The 26,100-nt window shown below is 36.1% G+C and overlaps 1 protein-coding gene across 1 annotated transcript in view; it reads left to right on the forward strand.

Annotated features, from left to right (window-relative positions):
• DDX10 (DEAD-box helicase 10) overlaps positions 1 to 26,100 on the forward strand; it is a 269,882-nt gene that overhangs the window by 35,592 nt on the left and 208,190 nt on the right. The window contains exons 10-13 of the mRNA XM_061203899.1: positions 9,290 to 9,391; positions 10,580 to 10,667; positions 14,318 to 14,406; positions 17,106 to 17,580. Of these exons, the coding sequence (XP_061059882.1) occupies positions 9,290 to 9,391; positions 10,580 to 10,667; positions 14,318 to 14,406; positions 17,106 to 17,580 (754 nt within the window). The remainder of the gene's footprint in view (positions 1 to 9,289; positions 9,392 to 10,579; positions 10,668 to 14,317; positions 14,407 to 17,105; positions 17,581 to 26,100) is intronic.

Consider the following 26,100-nt stretch of genomic DNA (forward strand, 5'->3'; position numbering starts at 1 on the left):
ATGAATCAGAGATAACATATAAATTATCTATTGTGATGTAATGAATTACCCCACAACTTAGTGGCTTGAAGCAAGAACCATATATTATCTCATGGTATCTGTGGGTCAGGAATTCACGTGTGACTCATTTGGGTCCTCTGGCTCTTGGGTCTGTCACACGGTTGCAAATCAAGGTGTCACAGGTACTTTAAGGCTCAACTGGGGCTGGGTCTCTTTCCAAGCTCACGCATGTGCTTGTTGACAGGATTCATTCTCTTGCTGGCTGTTGGTCAGAGGTGTCTTTCAGTTCCTTTCCATGTGGTCCTCCTCTTCAGAGGGCTTCTCACAGTGTGGCAGCTGGCCTCATCAGAGAGAGCAAATGAGAGGGGAAGAAGGAGTACGGTGGAAGCAGCAATGTCTTTTATGACCTAGACTCAGAAGTCAAATTCCGTTTTTTTTTTTAATAATTGACATACAACATTATATTAGTTTCAGGTGTACAACGTAACAATTCAGTATTTGTATATTTTGCAAAATGATCATCAAAATAAATCTAATCTGTTACCATACATAGTTACAGAATTTTTTTTTCTTGTGATGAGAACTTTTAAGGTCTACTCTCTTAGCAACTTTCAAATATACAGTACAGTATTATTAACTGTAGTCACCGTGCTGTACGTTACATCCGCATGACTTATTTTATAACTGGAATTTTGTTCCCCTTCTCCCATTTTGTCTACTCCCTGCCCCCTGCCCCTGGCAACCACCAATCTGTTCTCTGTATTTATGAGCTTGGTTTTTTGTTTGTTTGTTTTTAGATTCCACGTATAAGTGAGATCATACAGTATTTGTCTTTCTCTGACTTATTTCACTTATTATTTTTTTAAATCTATTTTTGCCCCACCTGCTCCTGACGTATTTTCTATAGTGTAATGCCCTTAAGGTCCTTTCATGTTGTTGCAAATGGCAAAATTTCATTCTTTTTAATGCCAAATAATATTCCATTGTATATGTATACTACATCTTCTTTATCCATTCATCCATTGGTGGACACTTAGGTTGCTTTCATATCTTGGCAATTGTAAATAATGCTGCAGTGAACATGGGGGTGCATATATCTTTTTGAGTTATTGTTTTTCTTTTCTTTGGATAAATACCCAGAAGTGGAATTGCTGGATCACATGGTAGTTCTATTTTTAATTTTTTTGAGGAACCTCCATACTGTTTTCTATACTGACTGCACCAATTTACATTCCCACCAACAGTGCACAAGGATTCCCTTTTGTCCACATCCTTGCCAACACTTGTCATTTCCAATCTTTTTTTGTATAATAGCCATTCTGACAGGTGTGAGGTGATATCTTATAGTGGTTTTGATTTGCATTTCTCTGATGATTAGTGATGTTAAGAACCTTTTCATGTACCTGTTGACCATTTGTATGTCTTCTTTGAAAAAAATGTCTACTCAAGTCTTCTGCCCATTTTTTGAATGAGATTCTTTGGTTTTTGCTATTGTGTGAATTCCTTGAATATTTTATTTTATTTTATTTTGGTTTTTAAAATAAATTTATTTATTTATTTATTTATGGCTGCATTGGGTCTTCGTTGCTGCGTGCGGGCTTTTCTCTAGTTGTGGTGAGCGGGGGCTACTCTTCATTGTGGTGCGCAGGCTTCTCATTGCGGTGGCTTCTCTTGTTGCAGAGCACGGGCTCTAGGCACGTGGGCTTCAGTAGTTGTGGCACGTGGGCTCAGTAGCTGTGGCTTGCGGGCTCTAGAGTGCGGGCTCAGTAGTTGTGGCGCATGGGCTTAGTTGCTCCGCCGCATGTGGGATCTTCCCTGACCAGCGCTTCAACCCGTGTCCCCTGCATTGGCAGGCGGATTCTTAACCACTGCGCCACCAGGGAAGCCCCCTTGAATATTTTAGAACTTACCAGATATATGGTTTGCAAATATTTTCTCCCATTCAGTAGGTTGCCTTTTTATTTTGTCGATGGTTTCCTTTTCTGTGCAGGAGCTTTTTAGTTTGATGTAGTCCCACTTGTTTGTTTTTGCTTTTGTTGCCTTTGCTTTTGGTGTCGCACACAAAAAATCATTGCCAAGAGCAGTGTCAACACTTCATCTTGGCCAGGAGGCCCAGATTACAGTTAAGTCCCCTACATACAAACGAGTTCCGTTCCGAGAGCGCATTCATAAGTCCAATTTGTTTGTAAGTCCAACAAAGTTAGCCTAGGTACCCAACCAACACAATCGGCTATATAGTACTGTACTGTAATAGGTTTATAATACTTTTCACACAAATAATATGTAAAAAACAAACAAAAAATAAAGAAAACATTTTAAATCTCACAGTACAGTACCTTGAAGAGTACAGTAGTATAGTACAACAGCTCACATACAGGGGCTGGCATCGAGTGAACAGGCAAGAAGAGTTACTGACTGGAGGAGGGAGAGGAGGTGGGAGATGGTAGAACTGAAGGATTGTCAGCAGTGGGAGACGTTAGGGCAAGCTGCAGTTTCACTCACGCCTGACGTTGATGGCACGGTTTCTGGTTCCTTGTTGGATTCAACTCTATCTACCCTCTTGAAAAAACAATCCAGTGATGTCTGGGTAGTAGCTCTTTTTTTCTCATCATAGATGACATGGTAGCACTGGATTGCATTCTGAACGGCTGCTGCAACCTTTGTGTACCGTTCTACATAAGGGTCCTATGCCTACAAAACTTATCAGTGCCTCCTCAAATAAAGAAAATCCCCTTGCCATTTCCTGCGTCGTGAATCTCTTCGGTTCTTCAGTTACTTCTTCTTCCTCTTGTCTCTCTTGGTCCTTTCTCTGGGCCTCCAATTCCATCAGGTCTTCATTAGTAAGCTCCTCGTGGTGTACAGCAAAGGGTTCAGTGAAGTCGTCCTCTTGCAGATCTAGCTTGAAATAACGATACTGTACAGTATTACTGTACTCTATACAGTACTGTACAGTAAAGTACAAAAAAACACAACCACTTGTAGAGTTTGCATGCACATGACAATGTACTCCAGACACATGAACTAACTTACGTGATTGGACATGCGAACGCACGTTCGCATCTTTGAAAGTTCGCAACTTGAAGATTTGTGTGTAGGGAACTTACTGTATTGGGAGCCAATAATTTAGAAGCTGCCTACCACACCTAATGTCAGACTTCACTAGTATGTAATTTCAAGTACAAAGGTAATCACGCGGTATAGGTGAAGCAGGAAGAGGGCTGGGACCTCCATTACAGCTCCGCAGGTGCATTCTTGCCACATCAGGGTGTCCTGTGGCCCAGATTAACCTCAGAGTCTCTAAGTGATATATGAGGTTTATCATTTACACAGATGGGCCACTGGTATAGTTACAAAGCTGACCCCAGAGACCTACTCCTTAAATGCATAGACTGTAAACAAACCTGGTACATCGTCTTAGTATCTCATAGATGAGGACTCTCATGCTAGCAGATCTACCATGTTTGTTTCCCAGGAGGCTTGTCATTGGTATGTTTACGAGGAGGTTTGACTATATCACTTGTTTTTTTGGCCAGGGTAGCTTCTTCCCTGCCCCCTTCTGCACCTCCACAGTGAATGATGGGTTGTGGCTTAGCCATTCACTTCCTAACACATAGCTGGGTGAATATGAATGAACTCATTTAGCCTTTATAATAACCTTATGAGAGAGGTCTTCTTATTAAAAAACTGTTTCTCAGAGATTCTGAGGTAAAATGTGTCTAAGATCACTCAGGAAGTACCATGGCTGGGATTTATACTTAGGTCTTTCTGACTCTACAGCTCATGTTCTTGTCAGTGTGCCCCAAACTAGCCGTTTTCATTTAATGAAGTCTGGTGGCCGTTGCTTCCATGCAGGGCTTCTAGAATGTATGAAAGGCAGGTACTTGGAGAAGGAAAGTAGATATTTCTATTTAAGTTTGCTGCCATTCATGGTCATGAGGATAAACTAAAAATATACGCATTTTCCTTCTTTATTTGGACTGTGAGAGACAGATATCCCATAGTTGATCAAACACTGTCCTTAAAAGTCAAGAAGTTTAGGTTTGGACATGGCTTCGTCACCTGATGGCTGTGTACCCTTGGACCTTGTGTTCTTAACCTCTTTAAGCCTCGGTTTCTTCTCTTGTAAAATGGGATTAATCATATCCCTCAGGTTCCTAAAAGTATAATTTTAGGTAGTATCAGTACCACTTTTGTATAGGTTTTCTTTTTATGTTTAATCTATTAAAACTTTAGTCTTTTTCAAAAAAAAAATTCTTTTCTGGGGACAGAGTTGACGGAGTTTAATGATTTCTACCCTTTCCCTGTGAACTTCATAAATCCTTATACTTAATCAGTTTGCTAGAAGCTTTCCATGCAACGCATGTTAGCCAGCTTGGTTTCTTTCCAGCTATTTTATGGTGAACCTCATTTGTCAAACTGTTGAGCCTATGTGGTATACCTGTTTGTATTTCTAAGATCTTAGGCTGCAGATGACTTCATCTTTCCCGGAATATTTCCCAGTCTTTCTTTTTCTTTTTTAAATCTCGTGTAGTATCTTTAGATCCTGGAATAAGCTCTTCTTTGTACCATGTTGTGCAGGAGGGGCAGAACAATTGAACTCCGATTCTTATGGCTGTCTGTCTGCCTCTGCATGGCTGACTGCACTGTCCTCCCACATTGTTAGGAACTCTTGGGGCTGGTTGCCACAGGTAAGGCTAAGGCATAGGGAGGATAGAAGCAGACACAGGGCGGGGACAAAAGAGAGAAGGGCTGTGGCATAGCAGAGTGTGACCAACAGTTGTCCCCATTTCTCCACCTCTTGATCATACTTGTATTGTGAACAATGACTAGTATATTAATACAGTCACAGGTGTAGAATTAAGGTCCTAAAGGGACCTAGATCGTCTCATTCAAACTGTGTAATTTATAAATAAGAAAATGCAACATATAGTGATAAAATGACTCATTATCCAAGGTTATAAAGCTAATGAATAGTAGAACTGGGACTTGAAATCAGTTCTCTTGATTCCAAATCCAGTATTTCATCTGCTAGTGCAACTTCTAGTGGTTTGTTTGCATTTTTTCACCCACCAAATATTTAGTCACCAGCTTTTAGGTACATACGATATATGTTAGGTCTGAAAGTCAAATTCATACATGTTAATTTAATGGTCAAGATAAGAGAATACACTAATATTGGTAGTACTAGGATGTGTTAAACAAGGTAAGTTATATAAAAGATGTAGATTTTTAAAGCTTATAAAGTTTTTACTTGTTTTTAATAACTTGTGTTTTATTACAAAAGAAATGCTTATTTATTATACAAATTTGAGACAATGGGCAAAACAGTTAAACCACCCATATTCTACCACCTAGAAAAATGTCTTTTTCGTGTATGTTTGTATATATATATTTTTAAATTACAAAAGTCGAATCATTCTACACATTCTTTTATAACCTGATTGATAACCTGGAGAACCAGGCTGGGAGAACTCAGAGTGGCAGTTGTGAACACGGTCAGATCCTGCTGCAGCAGTTGTTGAAGGTAGGAGTGAGCAAGGTTTAAGGGCCATTTAAAGACTCAACTAGAATGGAGTTTGTGTTGAGGAATCTGAATTGGAGGATTAATGGTTCTTGGGTAGGAGGCAAACTATTGCCAGAATGGCAAGGCCTTTTTCCCTTCCTCTGGCCATATTGTTTCAAGGTTATTTCAATGGAAGAATTACCATTGGGATCCAAGAGTCAGTGGTCTGGATCTCCTATTTTAGCTAGAGATACAAGTGAGGTGTAAGGTGTAGAAGTAAGTTTCCTGATATCAGACAGTTATGGTCAATCTATTGAGGATCCTTCTTTCTGGACAGAATCCTGGTATAGTTGAAAAGGAGTATGGAATTGAAAGTGTAGTCATCAGCTGATTATTTATTTATTTAGGCCAATTTCTTGGCCTTTCAGGAACTTTTTTATTTGCTTCCTCTATTGGTTGCTTGCTTTTAAGATTGGCAAATTAATGTAAAATGAAGCTTATCATAAATTCTGAAGAGTTACATAAATGTAACATGGTATTAACACTGATGGTAAAAATGAGACTTTTTGTTGTGTTTCAGATGCAGGGCTTTTTTTTTTTTTTGATGCCTACAGTGTTTCTTAAAATAATCTGTCTAAATATATAGAACTTTAAAATGTAGGTCTTATGAAGAACATTTATTTCTCTATGCATATTTTTAGCCTTGGGCCTTGGATATTGCTTTGGAAATATAAAAGCTAGCTCGTGGGTAAATAGATTATTCTTGTAAGCATTTTAAAAAAAGGGGGACAAATGTGCTTATGCTTTTTTAAAAGTGCTTTTCTTTTTGAAATAAAAGCTTACTGGAAAATTTTGGGTGTTGGTATGTGGGAGATAATTTGTGCTTTACATTGTTTCTGGGAAAAAATGTGTGTGATGTAAAATAGGTAAAATAACCAGTGATGATCTTTATTAAAAGATGCTTGCTTTGTGGGATTCGACTTTGGACATGTTTTTCCATTTTCCTTTAGGAATCTTTTTCTTCTAAATTTCAGTGTTGCAGTCTGTCTTAACCTTAGCCTTTTATGTATATATTCTGTTAGGTATATTCTGTTAAACATTTGAATATGGCCCCTTTATGACTTTACTCATGACTTATCCTCCTAGATTATCCCTGGATGCATGAATGGGTAGATAAGATAGATGTAGATGGTTAGACTTATTCTTGCTTATGAGTCAGTCTGAAGATCGAGATCTTCATTGGATTCCTTTTTGATATCCTAGAGATTTCTCTTTACCCCTTTGCTACAGCTCTGGCCTAAGTAGACTTTGGAAGCCTTTTTATTTTCTCTCTCCATCTCTGAATTTGGATGTAGAATGTTAGAAACGTTTGTTATCCTTCAACCCACTCATCTCCCTTATTCCTAATTGTTTTTCTTTGTGCCACATGAAATAAGCTTTTTTACTTATGAAGGTAACTGATTTTACCTCAAGAGTTGGGCTGCTTTGAGGGTATTTGGTAAGTGCATACATAGTGAGTCAGTATTAACTGATTTCTGTCCTCTTTGACCTTCACCCTGTCCTTGGTAAAATTTTAAAATTTCAGAAGTTGTGATGTCTCTCAGATATCTTGTTTGTTCAGTTGCCTCACTACTTCATAGACTAATAATGTCTGCTCACAGATAGTTTAGTCCAACAGTGCTTAGGGGAAATGCTTTAAATTCATATTTCTTCATAGTAAATTAAGATGAAACATTTGGGTCATACTAGTCTGTATTAAAATACAGTGAAGAAGTTTTTCAGTTATGAAACAGATTCTTTGTAAAAGGAGTAAATGTATGCTTAGTTACTCTCGTCTCCCTGTTTAATACACAAGCATTTAGAAAACATGGAAAAAACGAACAAGCACGAAGTAGACAAAACTACCCACTGGACTCTCTCAAATGCTGTTTTCCCCCTGGAAAACTTGACTCTCCCCTAACAGTTGACTAATTCCTGATTGTTCTTTAAATCTCAGCTCTTAGATGTCATTTTCTCAGGGCAGTTTTTTTTTTTTTTTTTTTTTTTAAACTCCTAGAGCACATTGTGTGGAGCTCTGTGTTATGTGTTCTTGTAGCTTCCCATATGTCTACTGTAGCAGTCATATCACTTTATTGTTATTATGGGTTTTATGTCTATCCCTAATAGTCTGTAAGCTCTGTGACAGCCAGAACTGTATCTGTTTTATCACTCTATTTCAGTGCCTGGCATATAGTAGCCCCTTAATTTTTTAAAATTTATGAATTAACTTAAACCTTTTAATACTTTTGATATTTTATTTCATACTTTTCTATGTGTCTGGGTACACATAAAAATATATAAACACACATACTTTTGTAATGGTATTACACTGGAGTTTTTTTACCCTTTTGTGTAGGAATAGAATTTTGAAATCAACATGTGAGGTGAAATTTGCTCTTCGGTCTTTGGATTGACAATAAGTCAACAAAGTCATTTTCCCTCCAGTGTACGGTGATAAAGGTCTGCTTATATACAGTGGTAGTTGGTCTCTCTAGAGACTTATCCAAGGTCCTCTAAAACCAGACTCTCATGTACCTTCCGGCAATCTTTCCTGCTGTGCACTCACATACACTGGCTTCAGTTGAATTTCTCCTATCTTTAGTTTACTCTGTGTTTGTCTTGTATTTTCTGGTTCCCGCTCCTTTGTTCATGCCATTTTTCCTCTTTGGAATACCTTAGCTTTTCCCTTTCTATCCATTTTTAAGGCCCACCTCAAATTCCATCTGCTGTGACATGTTTCTCTTTTTCTCTGGCTAACCCTTAGTGTCCTCCTTTCACTTCTGAGTTCATGGCGCTTTATTGCCAGTGGTTATCCTTTGACACTTGGTGATTTACCATTTTGGGACTGTTTTTTGAGTCTCTTGCTTTTGTGTGAGTTTGTCTTTTCTGGTAACCATATTGTTGGATCACTGAAGGCAGGGATATTCATCTTCTATTTATTTGTGTTCTTCACAATTTATACCGGGCACAAAATTTCTCAGTAAATAGTTTATTTGGTTAACTATAAAAATTTATTTGCCCCTCATGTTTATAGCATGAACCCTGAAGAGAATGCTTTGAGATTACTTTTTCTTTTGTGTCTTTAAGAAATTTCTACAAATACCTGATTCTATTCTGTCTTACTGCTTGCATGTAATATCTAAGGTGTCAAGGAAATCTGTATATAAGTAGCACGAGAAGCTTAAGTAACTATGGGGTGCCTTATGGCCCACTTACATAGAAATTTTTGATGGTGCACCTGTACTAGGTGAAGGAAGAGAAATCACGGATTAGAGGTAAGTTTTTCAGCAGAGCAGAGATCCATTCCTTATAACTGATGCCTCTGAACTCTGAACCATGTTATTCCCAACATAGAAGAAAAATTTCCAGGAAGATGATTAGATTTCCTTAATGTATTGGGAGCCATGTTTATTAAATGATTAGTTTTATTACAGCAGTCTTGTGACTTGAATGAGAAATTGTCTCCTTGCTATAGGTAGACCGTTATTTAAGAAATTCTTCTTAATTGATTTGTTTCTTCTACTGTGGTATAGCCTAAAAATCAATGGGAATTGTAACTAGTGATGAATTTTGAGAAAGGTGTTCAAGAGCCCTAGTTTTCTGTTGTCACAGATGTTAAAAAAAATGGTATTCCTAATATTTACTAATTTGGTGAACTTGCTTTCTTGTTACCTGTTCATCAGACTGTTAAAATGTAAAGTGCAGATTGCATTAATGTGGAAGAGATTTTGTTTGTTTTTTGTCTAGGTACAAAGAGGATGGTGAAGCTTTATTAATTTTGCTTCCCTCAGAAGAAAAAGGGATGGTGCAGCAGCTTCTTCAGAAGAAAGTGCCTGTGAAGGAAATCAAGTAAGAACTATTTGCTGTCTTGATATTATTGTTAGAAAAATGAAGGCATGGAATTATTATGCCTAATTATGTATACCTAATTCCCTCCTCCCTCTAAGCTTTTCTGCTGTCTGATTTTGGACTTTTTGTTTGTTTTGTTTTTAACAACTTTTTAGAAGACTGTCAGCGGAGAAAACAAGATGAAAAAGAGACCTTATTAGCATCAGGAGACATTGATGGTTGAAAGGATTAAGCCTCTTGGATGAACTTATTTTTGGGGTTGTCCGTCTATTTCAGAGGATTGTCCTCTCCTGTCATTGAAGATGTTTAGATTGAGTGTCAGCAGAATTGATTGTAGTCTCACTTATATTGGGGCCCTTGAAACACCCTGCTTTCATTTGGAGGAAAATAACCTGGGAGGGTGGTGAGATGTGGTGGAGGAGTGGATAAGAGTTTAGATGAAACAGGATTGGGTGTGAGTTGATAATTGTTGAGGCTGAGTGAAAGTTTTCTACCTTTGTATATTTTGATATTGTCTGTAATTAAAAAAAGTAAAAAACACCTCATCTGCCACCACCTATTACCACTCCAGCTTTTCGGGAACAAAATTGTTCAGTCTAAAATCAGGGAAACAAGTGGAGTTTCCTTTGTGAAACCTAGAATAGATGCTTGTAAGAATTACATTCTTTCCTGTAATTTTCATTCTAAACCTGGGCAGATTTAAGTAACCATTCTATTATGTTATGCCTGATTTCTAGATAAGGAAAACAATATTTATACCCTTGGCTACTTGTTTATTATTTGACTTTTGTTTTATGGTATTTGACTGAAAACGGAAATCGTATAAAAATGACGTTTGCTTTCATTTATTCCATTTCATTGATGATCCACCTCCCACAAGAGGCTACTTTCTATCCTTAAAGACTTAAGACGTGAACATTGCTAATTGTGGTGTTAACCTAATCTTTCACTCACTCAGCATGGGTTGTTTAGAGAAAATGTCTAATTTTACATTTCTTTTTCCTGCATTATTCAAAATATGCAGAGTCAAATTTCTGTCTAGTGTAATTTCAGTCTAATCTGGGTCATAGATGAGAAATAATGTTATAGATTATAAAAATACTGAGGAAAATAGAAAATGCTGTGTACTGTTTTCAGTTTCTAAAATTGAGATGTCTTAGTTTAACCTTTATCTTTTTGTTACAAAAGAATCAATCCAGAAAAGCTTACAGATGTTCAGAAAAAATTGGAATCGTTTTTAGCTCAAGATCAAGATTTAAAAGAAAGAGCTCAAAGGGTAAGTCATTTGTGAATTTGATACCTTCACTGGAATAGAGCATATAATAAAGTTATGTTGTATCATTTTCTACTACTTCTAGGTTGCATAGTTATGCTTCAGATATTCAGGTAGTATAATGTTCAGGTAAATTTAACTTATTCTTTAACTTTGAAAAAATTATGTATTTCTTTCTTTCTTTTTTTAAAAAAATTTTTTGGCTGCACCACGTGGCATGTGGGATCTTAGTTCCCCAACCAGGGATTGAACCTGTGTCCCTTGCAGTGGAAGCGTGGAGTCTTAACCACTGGACCACCAGGGAAGTCCTAAAAGTATATATTTCTTATAGTAACTTGGAAAAATGTCTATTATTTGTCCATAATCTTGTCAGACATATAGAAAATCCTCTTAATGATTTTTAAGTGCACAATGGCTGGATTTCTAATATACTTGATAAAGTTATCAACTTTTGATTTCTTCAGTAAAGTTATTATTAACTTCTGACTGCACTTTCTTGACGGTAAAATTAATATCTTTTTTTTTTTTAAACTTTGGGTTTATTTATTTATTTATTTATGGCTGTGTTGGGTCTTCGTTTCTGTGGGAGGGCTTTCTCTAGTTGCGGCAAGTGGGGGCCACTCTTCATCGCGGTGCACGGGCCTCTCATTATCGCGGCCTCTCTTGTTGCAGAGCACAGGCTCCAGATGCGCAGGCTCAGTAATTGTGGCTCACAGGCCTAGTTGCTCCGCGGCATGTGGGATCTTCCCAGACCAGGGCTCGAACCCGTGTCCCCTGCATTGGCAGGCAGATTCTCAACCACTGCGCCACCAGGGAAGCACTAAAATTAATATATTAGGTTAAATTTCTAGAAAGCATAGCACTCTTGCTAAATTCTCTTTAGGAATGAGATTTTAATCTATAAGTGTGACAGTGTTCCCAAACTGCTTTTTTTGGACTTAGAAATCCTTTTGATTAGCAAATACACAAAGAATTGTCACTTTTAGTTATACTTATTTTTTAGTTCTTAGAGTACCCAGCAGTAGATTCTTTAGAAAAGGAAGAAGTGAAATTATTTTGCGTTGTGCTTACAACTGTCCAATCTTTGAATTGACAAATATTTGAGTCCCTGTTATGAAGTTCTTCATTTTCAGTACTCTTTTACTTATATTTTAGTTACGAGATCTACATAGGATATCTACGTCTGCATCTCCCATAACTCAACAATGAGTTAAAGAGTAGGGATTCAGAGATTGGAGGAAGAAAATAAAGAGGAGGCATGGAAAGGGCATCCTCAGTAGATAGAGGAGCCTGAGCAGAAAAAGTCAGTAGTCAGTCTTTTGTGTGATGGTTTTGAAACTGGATATTCTAAGCAAAGAAGTTTTATTTAAAGAGAAGATCTTATGTTTAAAAAATTAACTTAGGTTATATTTTATCAAATTATTGTCGCTGTGCTTAAAATACCAACATTAATGATGAAAGCTAAAATTCAGATGCTTAGTATGTGCTAGGCACTTAGCTGCAGCATGACCCTATTACATGACAGTTTGGTTTTTTTTTTTTTTTTTTTACATGACAGTTTGATATGCATTGTGTTATCTAATCTTGCCAACAACCTGTGAGGTAGGTGATATTGATTTGATTTTATAGATGGCAAAATAGGAGCTGAGGAAATTAAAAATTATCCAGGGTGATGTAGCTGTTAAGTGGCAGACCTAAGATTTAAATCCAGGTCTTTCTTCAGAACTTCCATGATACATCAGGAGAAATTAATTCCAAAGTATAAGATAACCAAATAATGAACTGTGCGTAGTTAAACTTCTGTAAGCTCACTTCACCTGAAATCTAATGAAAAGGGTCTTTTTTTTTTTTTTTTTAAATTTTATTTATTTATTTATTTATTTTTGGCTGTGTTGGGTCTTCGTTTCTGTGCGAGGGCTTTCTCTAGTTGTGGCTAGCGGGGGCCGCTCTTCATCGCGGTGCGCAGGCCTCTCACTATCGTTGCCTCTCTTGTTGCAGAGCACAGGCTCCAGACGCGCAGGCTCAGTAGTTGTGGCTCACGGGCCTAGTTGCTCCGCGGCATGTGGGATCTTCCCAGACCAGGGCTCGAACCCGTGTCCCCTGCATTGGCAGGCAGATTCTCAACCACTGCGCCACCAGGGAAGCCCATGAAAAGGGTCTTTAAACAGATTTTTTTTTTCTTAGTTTTGGGGCATATATTTAGGCATGGAAACATTTGTGTGCATGTTTTGCCTAGCAGACATACTTTAAGCTAGGAGTTAAATCTTTTAGAAGCTTTGGAAATAGTGTGCACATTTGAAAATAATATACATGAATTCTGATGTCATGACTTTGTGCATACTTAGATCATTCTGTTATGAATCAGGAAATATGAAGCACTGGAAGGATGTCGTTTCACTGGTTTCTGCGTATAACAAATGAGACTTCCAGAACAAGATTATAGGAAAGCACATTGAAATAAATGATGTGATTTAATGGGTGTCACGCATGGTTTAGCAGCACGGCTAACTGTTGTCAGCTGCAGCAAGCTATCTAATTTCACAGAAGCGATTTTCTAGCTTTTGATTATAATCTGGATAGAACAAAACAATAAGCAACTGGGATGATTTCTTGTGGACGATTGTAGGGGAAAAAATTATCCTTGAATTATTCATTTTAATGCCTATGGAGACAGGGAAAATGGTTTGAAGATTAGTGTAAATGGTTTGAAAAAAGGATTAGTGTAAAGTTAGAGAAAATGTGAAGTTTAGGAAATATAGAAATGGGAATTAAATATACTTTACAAAAATTAATTTTGAAATCAAAAAATAAAACTCCTGCTTACATGTGTTTCACCATCTTTGCTGCCTGTTTATTTTACAGACTGACAGAGGATCCAGGACCATGTTTACTTTTTAGTTTGTAATAGCTCTTGGCATAAAGATAGTTTACTTTCTTTCTTTTTTTTTTAACATAAACAGAAGAAAAATATTACAAGTTAATGACAGATTACTTGAAATTATAATGACAAGTAATTACTTGAAATAATAATAAAAAGGAAAAAGCTTTAGGAATAAACTTTTCCTGTTATGATTTTATTAAGCTTAATATAAGTACAGTAAAATTTTATTTTGTTGTAGTAGTCAAAGGATGTTTTCAAGTAATAATTATTACTTATAACTGGTATTCATTGGTACTTAATGTATTCCAGAAGAAATGCCGAGTATTATACATGCATTTTTCTCATTTAATTCTCATAACACTCTAAGTAGAAGGTACTGTTATATTATGTTCGATAGATGAGGAAACTGACAGAGAAATGAGAAACTTGCTCAGCTAGTAAGATGTGGAGCTCAGATTTCAACTGTATTATTCCAAAGCCTGTTTTTCCCTATTAATGCACCTGAATGATATTAACTTCTAGAATAGCTTTTTGAGAAGGTTATGTTTTATGTTGAGTTGGCTTGATGAAACCAAATTTAAAGTCTTTTCTAATATTACAATTCGAAAAAGGTAGGTTTTTTGTTTTTGTGGGATGACATATACTCAGCTATTTTTGAGGTTTTTCACTACTGTTGAATTTATCCCTTTGATTAATTTTTTTATCTCAGTTAAAATTCATTTTCCATTTCTGACTAGTATATATCTTACACTTCAACCTTTTATGTTTACAGTGTTTTGTCTCCTACATACGTTCAGTGTATCTGATGAAGGATAAAGACATATTTGATGTGAGCAAGTTACCTATACCTGAATATGCCCTGTAAGTATTCATATTATTATTTTGTTTGTGAATCCTTAAAGTTAGAGGGAATTTGTTTGAAACCTGGTTCTGAGAGTCTTAGTTTAAACCACTCTGCCTTACCTTAAAAGAATCTGTTGAGTATTTGCAGAGAAAAAGATTATATAAACTGTAGAAAACTTGTTGAGCATTCAGTTCAGTCAGGAATTTCAGTCAGGAAGAAGTTTCTTACTTGTAAGGATGAATTCCTGAAAGTTACACTGGCAGTTTCCTGTAGTTTGGGCTTAAAGGAGATGGAGAGCAGTTGACAAGCATTCTTTGAAATCTTTACATGTCTGTAGTCCTCTTGTTTTCTAAAAAGCTGGCTTGGTTTACTATAGTTCTTTTTATGCTTTGGATGCAAGTCTCTTTGTCAGTTCTTCCCTTCTTTTAGATTGGTTTCCCATGCTGCTTATTGCCTGGATATTCTTTGTTTCTTGGTGTTTCTTACAGGTGCTCACAGTTACCATGGCAAAATGTCTCTCTTTAGTAATTGTGGTTACTATTATATGAAAATGGAACTCTTGGTCTTGTTTTGGCTTAGTATTTGAAGGATTTTTTTTCCTAACCTTTTCAGGTATAAAAGAGGAGCATCTATTTTTCAGTGGGGTCCCACCTGTGGGAAAAGCATTGACAAAATCCTATAGAAGCACCCTTAAGGTTACTCATACTTTGAATGTCAGATTGAAATCTCCTAGTCTGTGATGAAATATGTACTTTCAAAGCAAGGTCTGTGTATTTGGCCTGCTTTCCAGGAATTCGAGTACCTTTACCTTTAAGTTGAGTCTAATAAAAACTTGTATCTGAGTGAGCTGCTGTTTTCCATTCTTCACGTTAGATTGCAAGTTCAGTATAACAGGTGATTTGTCAGTTGTAACATTTTAGAGCCATTTAATTTGCTAGATAACAAAGTAAGGTCACTGACTTTTTGTTTAGGTAATGGATGGAAAATCACATGCCATGGATAACATGTTTTTGTTTGCTTATCTCTTTACGAATTTTACAATTTCTGAATATGATTCATGGTTTAGGTTATTAGCTGATTTTTGTGCTTCATGAAGTTCTATCCTGGTTTCCTGGTTTTCTCATTGACATAGCTGAGATATTAGCAAACAGAGGCAAAGGTCTTTTAGTGCTGCGGGGCCATATTTAGGGGACATTTTGTTGCCACAGATGCCAGTAAATCTCATCTGTTTACAGTTGAAGACCTTTGCTTTTTATTGGTGATGCTTAGGAAAGCAGAAAGTTAAATTCTGAGCCTAAATTACTGGTACAGTTTAACTTGGTGTTTTAATTTAATTTTTGTGGATTTTAGATGTATAATTTCCTTGATCTATAATTTCCTTTAGAAGCCTTTGATACCTAAAACAGTGCTATGTATGTAGGATAAAATAAAGGTTTAAAATACTATTTTACTGAAGAAATATGTTTTATTTATTTATTTATATTAGTAAAATACTTTTTTGAAAATTAAAGAAATATGTTTTAAATACCTAATATGTCTAGTTCATTGAGCTAGGCATTAAAATTAGAGATGTATGGTTATGTACTTCTCCCTTAAAGGAGGTCCAAGTTTAGTAGCAGAGAAAGACATGTAAATGTAACTGTAATACATTGAGAGAAATGCTCTGATGCGTACTGAGTTTGTGATCCTAACTGTATCCCCTATAACAGTAATAATGACAAGTGCTCAGTAGTGGCTGCCTGTGTGCTAGGCACTCTTTTCGATGCATTGCCTCTGTGAACTCATTTTATTTTTATAATGACCCTATAATGTAGGTGCTCTTGTCATGCCATTTTGCAAATGAGAGAACTGAGGTATAGAGAGGTTTAATAATGTCCTTTGATCATACAGCTAATAGGTGACAGAGCCAGGATTTTAACCTCAACAGTTCTATTTATGAATCCAGGTTTTACAACCACACCTCTCAGTTTCTGTGAATTGTGTCTTATAGGAAAAAGGCAGTCGGTCCATTTTCTAATATTAGCTTTTTATTATAGCAGGCCTTGCTTTAAGAGTTTCTTTTCAATCCATCTGTGGGAACTTAGAAGCTGGGAAAGACCTGACCATAAAGTAAATCTTGATCTTAGAAGGAGAAAATAAGATTTTTTTTTCTTTTTTGGTCTCAAGTTTAAAAATCCTTTTTTATAGAAGTGATTGTGCCACATTATGTGTGTTAGAAGGGAGGATGATAATACTTGAGTGCATTCGTTGCAGAGAACTGTGTTTGGTTCTTTCATGGTCATGTCTTTTCCAGCTTTAGTATTTATATTTTACAAAGTATTTTCGTATAGTTAGTACATCAGATATTTAAAACAACTGTGAGATAGGCCTGGTAGGTATTGTTATCTCACATTTGAGAAAGCTGAGGCTGAGAGAGTTATACTGGAAATAGGCAGATCTAGTAGTTGAACTGTTTCCTTGTTTCTGGTCTTATGCCCTTTATTTTGTTAACCGTGTTACCGTCTTAATGGAAAATGGGGTATCTCCAATATTTTCTGACAGGTATTCATTATCTTTTAGGTCACCTAACGTGTCAAGATTGAGTTGTATCTCAGAGGAACATTTTCTTAAAAAAAAAGTTCCAAAAATCTCAACTCCTGAGAAACCATTTCGTAATAAACTCATAAACACACCATCAGTGTACTGAGGTAACTGTTTTCATTTGCTCATATTTAAGGTCTCTTGGTCTTGCTGTGGCACCACGGGTAAGATTTCTTCAGAGAATGCAAAAACAACCCAACAAAGAACTGGTAGTGAGCCAAGATAATAAAGTAATTGAGCCAAGGACTCTCTCCCTCACCAATGATGAGGTGGAAGAATTTAGAGCCTACTTCAATGAGAAAATGTCTATTCTCCACAAAGGTGGGAAAATAGCAGAAGGGACAGAGTACAGACTGGCTCGTGGTATTAGTGATGAAGAGGAAGAAGAGAAAGAATGTGAAGAAGAAATGGAAGAGAAAGTGGGAAAAACAAAAGGGTCTCAACCTCAATCTGTCCCTAGCAACAAAGAGTCACAGAAGAACAAAGAAGTTCCTGTGCAGTTCTTGGACAGAGATGATGAGGAGGAGGACGATGGCCTCAATGCTGACTTCTTGAAGGTGAAGAGGCACAATGTGTTTGGGTTGGATCTTAAAGAGAATAAAACATTACAGGTAAGTTTACCCCTAGTGGAGGATCTTCTATTATTTCCTACCACTTCTTACCACGTGCTGCTTGTTGCCTTTGGGGAACTCTGGGAAAATAACCAGGAGAAATTTGTAGAATGACTTTCTTTGCTGTGAACTCTCCCTCCTTCTCCATCTTTAAAGATGGAATAGGTGCTAAAGAATTCTCATTTTTCATAACTTCGGGAATTCTAAGAGGTTGACAGCTTTAATCTTTTCATTTATTGGTTTTCTGATGCATGTTTTAAAAAGTAGCCAGAGTCATGATTATAACATTAAGTAATAAGGTGATGGGGTTTCGTGGTTTATGATGTGAGGATCCTTCATTGTGATTCTTAGTATACTACTTTCTGATTTAAATAATTACAAGTATTCCTTACAACAATTCGATCTCTCTAAACTTTTAATGAGACATTTGGTTTTGGGCACCAATCCAGAATCTTAAAAAGAAAGCCAGCACTTCTATTTAAAGGCCGCTTATGAAGGTTTATTAAGTTTCACATAGGTCCTTTGTTTCTCACTAGGCACCTGTTAGGAGGAATAAAAGAGATAATCCAGGTAAAGCACCTGTTTCCTGGGGTACTTGTAGGTGCACAGTAAATATGTTTCTCCACCCTTCCCTTATTTTTGTTTTAATTTTGTATGCCTTATTCTTGATCATTTCTTTGGAGAGAATTGAATGAAAAATGAACCTGAACTCTTATTCTTTTTACAATTCTAAGAGTCACAATAGGAAATATTAAATTTTGAACTATGAAACTTGGATAGGTGTTTTTTTAAGTAACTAAATTTTAAAAGTAACAAACATACTTACTGAGTACTTTATGTATTAGGCATTTTCTACATTATCTCATTTGGTCCTTGAATAACCCTATAGGTAGGTACTCTATCATTATACAAGTAAGAGGAAAAAACGGAGATAAAGAGATAATAAAATAGTGAGGTGCACAATTAGTTATTGGCAAAGTTGGAGTTTGAATCTAGGTAGTCTCACTCTAATATTCATATCTTGACCAATAATCTGTTTTTTTGAAGTCTGAATTAGGTTTTCTCTTACGTTTTCTTCTGGACTTTTTATAGTTTTAGCACTTGAGTTTAGGGCTAGTGTTCATTTCAATTTAATTTTGTGTATGGTGTGAGGTAAGGGTCGAGGTTCCAATGCCTCCCTCCCCCCATGTGGATGTCCAGTTGAACCAGTACTGTTTTCTGAAATTACTGTCCTTTTTCCATTCTAGTTACCTTGACTCTTTGTTGAAAGTTAGTTGACCATGTACGTGTAGGTCTCTGTGTTGACTTACTTGGTTTTATACAGTTATCCTTTCATAAATAACACTGGTGTCGATTAGTATAGCTTTATGATAAATCTCAAGTCAGATAGTGTTAGTCTTCCAACTTGATATTTTAAAAAATTTTGAGCATTTTTAGACCATTGCATTTCCATGTAAGTTTTTGAATCAGCTAGTTAATATTTACAAAAAGTCTTTTCATATTTTCATTGAGATTGCATTGAATCTATAAATCTATTTGGGGAGAATTAACAATATTGACTCTTCCGATTCATGAATATGACATATCTTTCCATTTATCTAGGCCTTCTTTAATATCTTTTAGCATTTTTTAATAATTTTAAGCATGTGTGTCTTACCACATATTTTGTTAGATCCATCTCTTACTATTTTATAGTTTTCAATGCTATTAATAAATACTTCAAAAATTCAGTTTCTCACTTTTTGTTGCTAGTATATAGAAGTACAGTTTTTGCATACCAGTCATTCTAAACGGTCCTGTTTAGTTCTTGTGGCTGTTTTTTGAGATTCTTTGGAGTTTTCTTTAGATCTTCTCTGTAGCTGGTCATGGTATTTGTGAATAAAGATAGTTTCATTTCTTCGTTTCCAATCTGTGTGTCTTTTATTTCATTTTCTTACTTGATTACACTATATGTTGAACAGCAGTAGTGAGAATGGACATCATTGTCTTGTTCTTATCTTAGGGAGGGGAAACATTCTGTCCTTTACCATTACATCCGATGTTAGCTGTAGGTTTTTTGTAAATGCTTTTAACGGGTTGAGGAAGTTCATTCTATTTCTGGCTGGTTTAGTGTTTTTATCAGAAATGGATGGTGGATTTTGTCAGATGCTTTTTCTGCAACTCTTAGGGTGAACATAGAGTTGTTGTTATTTATTCTGTCAGCACATTGATTTTTCTAATGTTGAACCAACCTTAAATTCCTATGATAAACCTCACTCATTCGTGATGTGCTTTCCTTTATCTATTACAGGACTCTATTTGCTAATATTTTGTTAAGGGTCTTTGCTTCTGTGTTCATAAGGGATATTGGCTCGTAGTTTTCCTGTAATGACTTTTGAGGACATGGCACGTTTTAAAAGCTTTAGATACATTTTGCCAAACTGTCCTGCAGAGAGGTCATGTTGATCATTGTCTCACTGGCTTTATGTCCGTGCCCATTTACTAACACCAACACCGAATATCCACATGTTTTTACTGTTTTGAAACAAACAATGAGAAATTCAAACTTACTATTTGAATTTATTTTTCCTTGATTCTGTTACTGAATATTGTTCATTTATTTATCCATTGTATAATTTCTGTGTGTGTATTGCTTGTTTTCCTCTCTCTTTTTTTCTCTTATGATATTGGTGTCTTTCCTGTCGATTTGCAAGATGTCCTTAAACTTTAATTACTATTCCTGGCTTTTAATTATTTTACAGCTCCCACCACATTTTTTGCCTGCCTTCCTTACTGGATTTTGAATTTCCTGAAATTATTGTCTTACTGACCAGTGTGTGTTCACGGCTTGATACAGTGTCTAGGACCTAGTGCAGATTTCACAAATGTTTCATGAATGAATAAGTGAATCACGCATATCTTCTTTCACTTTGATAGTTTTGTTTGCTGTGAATTATGTAGAATTCATATATGTAGAGTATATTCTTTGAAATCTATATTTTGAAACTAAGTATGATTTGCCTGATTGACTTAACAATAATTCAGAAGGTATTGTTGAATTTTCTATAAACATGAGCAGAAATGACTTATTTGACTTGAATGATATACCTGTGCAGGCCAAGCTTTGTAATTTAGATAGTAAATAAAAATATCTAATAGTAATGATTTAAAATTCTGTTAACTAAGAATACGTTTGCATAGCATACTATAAAAAGTTCTATCTTTAAAATACCTGCTTTTTTTGTTTTTTTTAACATTAACAAATGGAAAGTATTATGGTGTTTGTGTCAAATGTGAGGGAACTTTTGGGGCAGTTACAGGATTTTTAAGAAGCCAATAAAGTAATGTTTTTCTGTATCTTCCTGCACATTTCCTAGTACTATACACAAAAAGTAGAGTTAAAATTATTGGCTCTTCAGCTGAAATAGAAATAGAAAGGCTTGTCAACTTTACCTGTTAATTTGCCTTTGAATTTTCAAAATCAATACTTATTTGTACTCAAATTATCGTTTTTTTGTTGTTGTTGTTCTTTATCATGTTTTCAAGGCATTTGGTTTTGAGTGTGATTTTGTATCCACAATCTCAACTTGACTTTCCTATTTAGCCTTTGTTTGGCATTTTATATTTTCGTATTGCATTGCAGCCATCACTCACTGGAAGCTGTTTTTTTTCTTTTATTACCTGTTTTTAAGGATAGACCTGACAAAGTAAAGAAAACCAAACAAACCTTACACAAAATGGGAAATAATACTATCATTTACATGTGTAAATGAATCTGTTCTTCTTGAGAGATTAAGTATTGGGTTGGCTGAAAAGTTCGTTTGGGTTCCATCTTATGGAAAAACCTGGATGAACTTTTTGGCCAACCCAAAACTTTTTCAGACACTGCTGCCTTTGTTCAAATATTTTTGTTGCTCCTGTTTTAGAATTTTCTTTAGGGACAGCATACCAGGCATGCAAGGGAACTGGTTTCATTACCTCTATCACAGGCTGTTCTCTTTGTCTTGTTATCTTTTTCCTCATTTCTTGCTTCCTTGGAGCAGTTGTAGAACTCAGTTGAGACTTGGAGTCAGTGGGAACACATTGGATTACAGATTACATGGAATTTGTTTATCATATCATTATCATTAATAAAATAATATATTTTTTGGTATTTTACCATATACCAGTGCTTTCCTTGCAAGTATTCATTTTATCCTCATGACAGGAAAGGTAGATGCTATTATTTAAAATTTCAGAGACTTTTAAGTGACTTTTCCAAGGTTACAGTGGTGGAGTTAGTACTCCAGTCTATCCCTGATGTCAGATCACATTCTCTTTCTCTTTTATCCTGTTGCCTACCGTAATTTGTGTGTGGTTTACTTTCTGTAAATGGGTAGTGCCAGTGTAATTGACAACACTGTAGATAATTTTGGGCTACCCATTGTGTGCAGACACTTTGAATACAGAATTGTTAAGTTTACCTCTTTAGACTTGGGCATAAATGGAGAAGAGAGGTACTGAGTGCGAGGAGCAAGTGATATCTTCTGGAAGGCTGCCCTGTCACAGTTCTTTTCCATTTGACAGGTTCAGGGCATTGACAGAGAAACAGATCTCCTTAGCATTGGAGAGGGAGTCATGAGTGATGGAGCCATGAAAGAAATGGGCGGGAGAGAGCACACTTGGGCTGATTAGGCACTACGGTAGTAAGAGAAGGTTGGTTGACCTCCCACCATAGGGAAGGGACTTTTGTTTTGCCTTGCTTTCTTGGCTGTTGGGTGTCTAGAAAGTTAGCTTCCCGAGAGACAGTGTTAGAGAAGAGCGTGAATATATAATTAAAATGTTGAAATTGAAAATGATTTTAAAACATGTTCTTAAATAATGAGAATGAAATCTCTAAGCAAATACTTTTCTCTCTCATATTTTACAGTTGTTTAGAAATGAGACTGATAGGTGGATTCCATTTTAGCTCAGCAAGTGTCCTTTTAAAGCTTTCTCAACAGTAAACATAGATCAGTCTTAGTTAAGATTTGAATGATACTCATAAATTATTCTTTGTCCTTAGAGCTGAATCTATATTCTGTTTACATTTTAATTTTATATTTTGGCACAAAATTCTTAGTATTTTAAGAACTCACTGTTGGTGGTAAAACATAGGTTAGCTAACTTTATTATTAAATTGTTGCTTATGAGTATTCTCTTATAAATATATTAGAAGTTCTGCATCAAGATTCCGATATTTGGGAGCTGTGATTTTTCTGCCTCTTGTCTCCTCTCCTTTTCCCTTTCCCTCCCTTCTCGCTTTCTTTTTTTTCTCCTCCCAGCAGTGATTACTGAGTGCCTACAAGTTGCCAGGGACTGTGCTAGGTTCTTAGTAAGTTTCAGAGCCTTATACTTTAGTTAACATAGCAGATTATTAAACCAAAAATTCAGTACAGAATCCTAGATTTCTGTTCATTTATTGATTCTTGAAACCAAATGTTTTAAAGTGTTAACATTGGCACCGCAGTAGAGAAGACATCCTGAGGGAAGTTGAGCCTTAAAGAATGGATATGAGTTAATAGGAAGGGGAAAAAGCATTCTAAGCAGAGAGTACAGAATAAGCAAAACCATGGCCACAAGAAAGTGTGTGTTTAGTGTGGGGAACTATTTCTGGTATGATGTTTAGTTTCAGTAGTTAGCCTTTCTGAGGCTTAGTGTCCATCTCTGTAAAGTTACTACCTGGCAGAGTTATTGTGATGCTTAGAGATAGAAAGCAACCAGCACAGTTTGTGTATGTAGAAGGAGCATGGTTAAAATTAGCTGTTATTTCCACTTGATGAAGTATAATAGGAACATACAGGTAAAGGGTTGATAGAACTTTGCGAGTGCAGTGGCTAGGCAGTGTCCGAGGTACTGCTGAAAAATAAAGGCTTTTTCTGAATCAGGTCGCATTGTGGAGAGAAAAAGTGATGCATTTTATTTATTCCAGGTGTAGTATCAGGAAACAAGACTACTTTTTGATTTTAGCATAGTTGATAGAGCAGTTTTTACATTTTCAGTGTCCTGCATTGATCTGGAGAGTGTAAGGCCTACACTGATGCCACAGGTCAGGTGATGTCATAGCCAGGTATTTAAGGAGAACTTATAATTTGGTATAATCAGACCATAACTAGGCAGGCACAGTGCCCTGTGGAAATGAATCAATTGGTTATAAATAAAACTAAAAATGATGTTAGTAGTAGATATTTCATGTGGAGTCATTAAATGAAATTCATTATTATATGAATATTTTTCTGGGTGGAGTTCTCTGTCCAGTTAACTGGCAGTATTCTTGTGGATATTAATACTGTGCAGTATACCTCTAGAAGATATTATAAAGAAGATATTAGGTTATGGATATTGTTTATATGTTTAAGACTGTTGATTTAAAAATGGACATTAGACCATTGACAGAGGAATAGATAAAGAAGATGTGGTACATACATACAATAGAATATTACTTAGCCATAAAAAAGAATGAAATAATGCCATTTGCAACAACATGGATGGACCTAGAGATTGTCATACTGAGTGAAGTAAGTCAGACAGAGAAAGACAGATATACAATATTGCTTATATGTGGAATCTAAAAAAATGGTACAAATGAACTTATTTACAAAACAGAAATAGAGTCACAGATGTAGTAATCTTATGGTTACCAGCAGGGGAAGGGAAGGAGGGATAAACTGGGAGATTGGGATTGACGTATACACACTACTGTGTATAAAATAGATAACTAATAAGGACCTACTGTATAGCATAGGGAACTCTACTCAAAACTCTGTAATGACCTATATGGGAAAAGAATCTAGAAAGAATGGGTATATGTATATATATATAGCTGGTTCACTTTGCTGTACAGCAGAAACTAATATAACATTGTAAATCAGCTATACTCCAATAAAAATTAAAAAAAAATGGCATTAGAGAAGGTAATGCCCTTGTTTGGGGAGTGATTGGGCATGCTGATGAGCTGCTTTAGGAGAGTGCTGATTTAGCTGTTTTTTTAGCCCCATAATTATTTAATTTAAAAATGGGAATGAACCATGTTAACTTATTTCCAGAAATTTCTTGCAGACAACTATGTTTTTGTAGAAGAAGATCAGGAAATGATGATCATCTTTTGGTTTTCTATAATCTGCCGTGCCTTTGAATATTGCATCTCATTGCTTAAACTCTCCACAACGTTGCACAGTATTATCCCCATTTTGTGGGTTCAGAAACAGAAGCTTTGAAAAGTTCTGTTGCTTGCCTAATGTCCCACAGTTGGTGAAGTGGCAGAACTGGAATTTGTTGTGCCCAGGCCCATGGATTCTTTGGACTGTGCTGTTTTCGATTCCTGTCATTTCTACATTTTAGCAGTTCTTCTTTACTTTAGTGCTCCTTGCTTTTAGTGTTCCTCTTTACTTCCCACTCGCGCTACCACTGTTCTGTCCCACACCGTTTTCACCTCAGACTTGGCTTGTGGGATAAGCCTCGTAATTGGTCCCAAATGTTGTTCTTCTGAGTCACCTTCCTGTGAACCTCTCTCAGGTCTGTTTTTTTCACGTGGTTGGCCTTCCACGCCTCCCTTCAGTTCATCCTTTTCAGGTGGGCTTTGTAAGCTAGCCCCTCCCCTGGTAAACTACCAGTCCAGCCCATTCTTCCCAGTGTGAGTTTCCACTTACACTGAAGGGATTCCTTCCTAGGATATTCTCACCACTCCAGCCTTTCACATCTTACCTTTCAAGATTCAGGGCTGATCTTGCCTCTTCTTTGAAGTCTTTCTTTACTTACTTATCCCACTGACCTCCGGATTCCAATTGTCTATTTTGCTAGTACTTTTCTTTTTGGCTCCTCATAATATACCTACTTGAATGTCTTAATTTCCATTTCTCTTGGTGATTCCTGAGATTGTCATAACCTTTGTATGCAAGGGTCTTACATATTGCTGTTGAATTAAACAGAAGGGGAAACTCTTTAAAATAAAACCTAGGAGTCAAGAGACTTTATTCTCAATTTTTTGGTACCATGAAGTGGAACACAATCTTAAATGTTGAGTAGCTCAAATAGAGTTGGTATATATGTTCTTTTGTCTTCTTACAGGTGCTTTTTTTTTTTTTTTTTTTTTTTTTGCATCCTGTGCTTAATTCTTATAAGCTTCATTCTAATTCGAAAGGAATAGTTACTGTGTGACTTGAAGCTTAAATGTACATACTGAGTTGCTATGTATATGTATATATATTTTTTTCTCCCCTATTTGAGTTTTGTATGCAAGTGATTTCCTAAGGATGTAAATTCTCAATGGAAAGCTAAAAGTTTTTGGCTTGATGTTTATTCTTTCACGTGCTGCATCATTATTGTATCAAAAATATTTCAACTTGTTTCTCTTCATTTCCTAGTTTTATACATATTAAATGTTTAAAGGAACTGCTGACTGGTACTGGATTTTCTCATGACCTACTTTTATAGCCTAAATTTCAAGAACTACATTTATCAGGGTATGCTTATCTTCATTTTAAGGTAAAGTGGAGGTAATGACAGAAATTTGAAGTAGGACAG

The sequence above is a fragment of the Eubalaena glacialis genome, chromosome 10 (assembly GCF_028564815.1).
Source record: "Eubalaena glacialis isolate mEubGla1 chromosome 10, mEubGla1.1.hap2.+ XY, whole genome shotgun sequence".
NCBI classification, from domain to species: Eukaryota; Metazoa; Chordata; class Mammalia; order Artiodactyla; family Balaenidae; genus Eubalaena; species Eubalaena glacialis.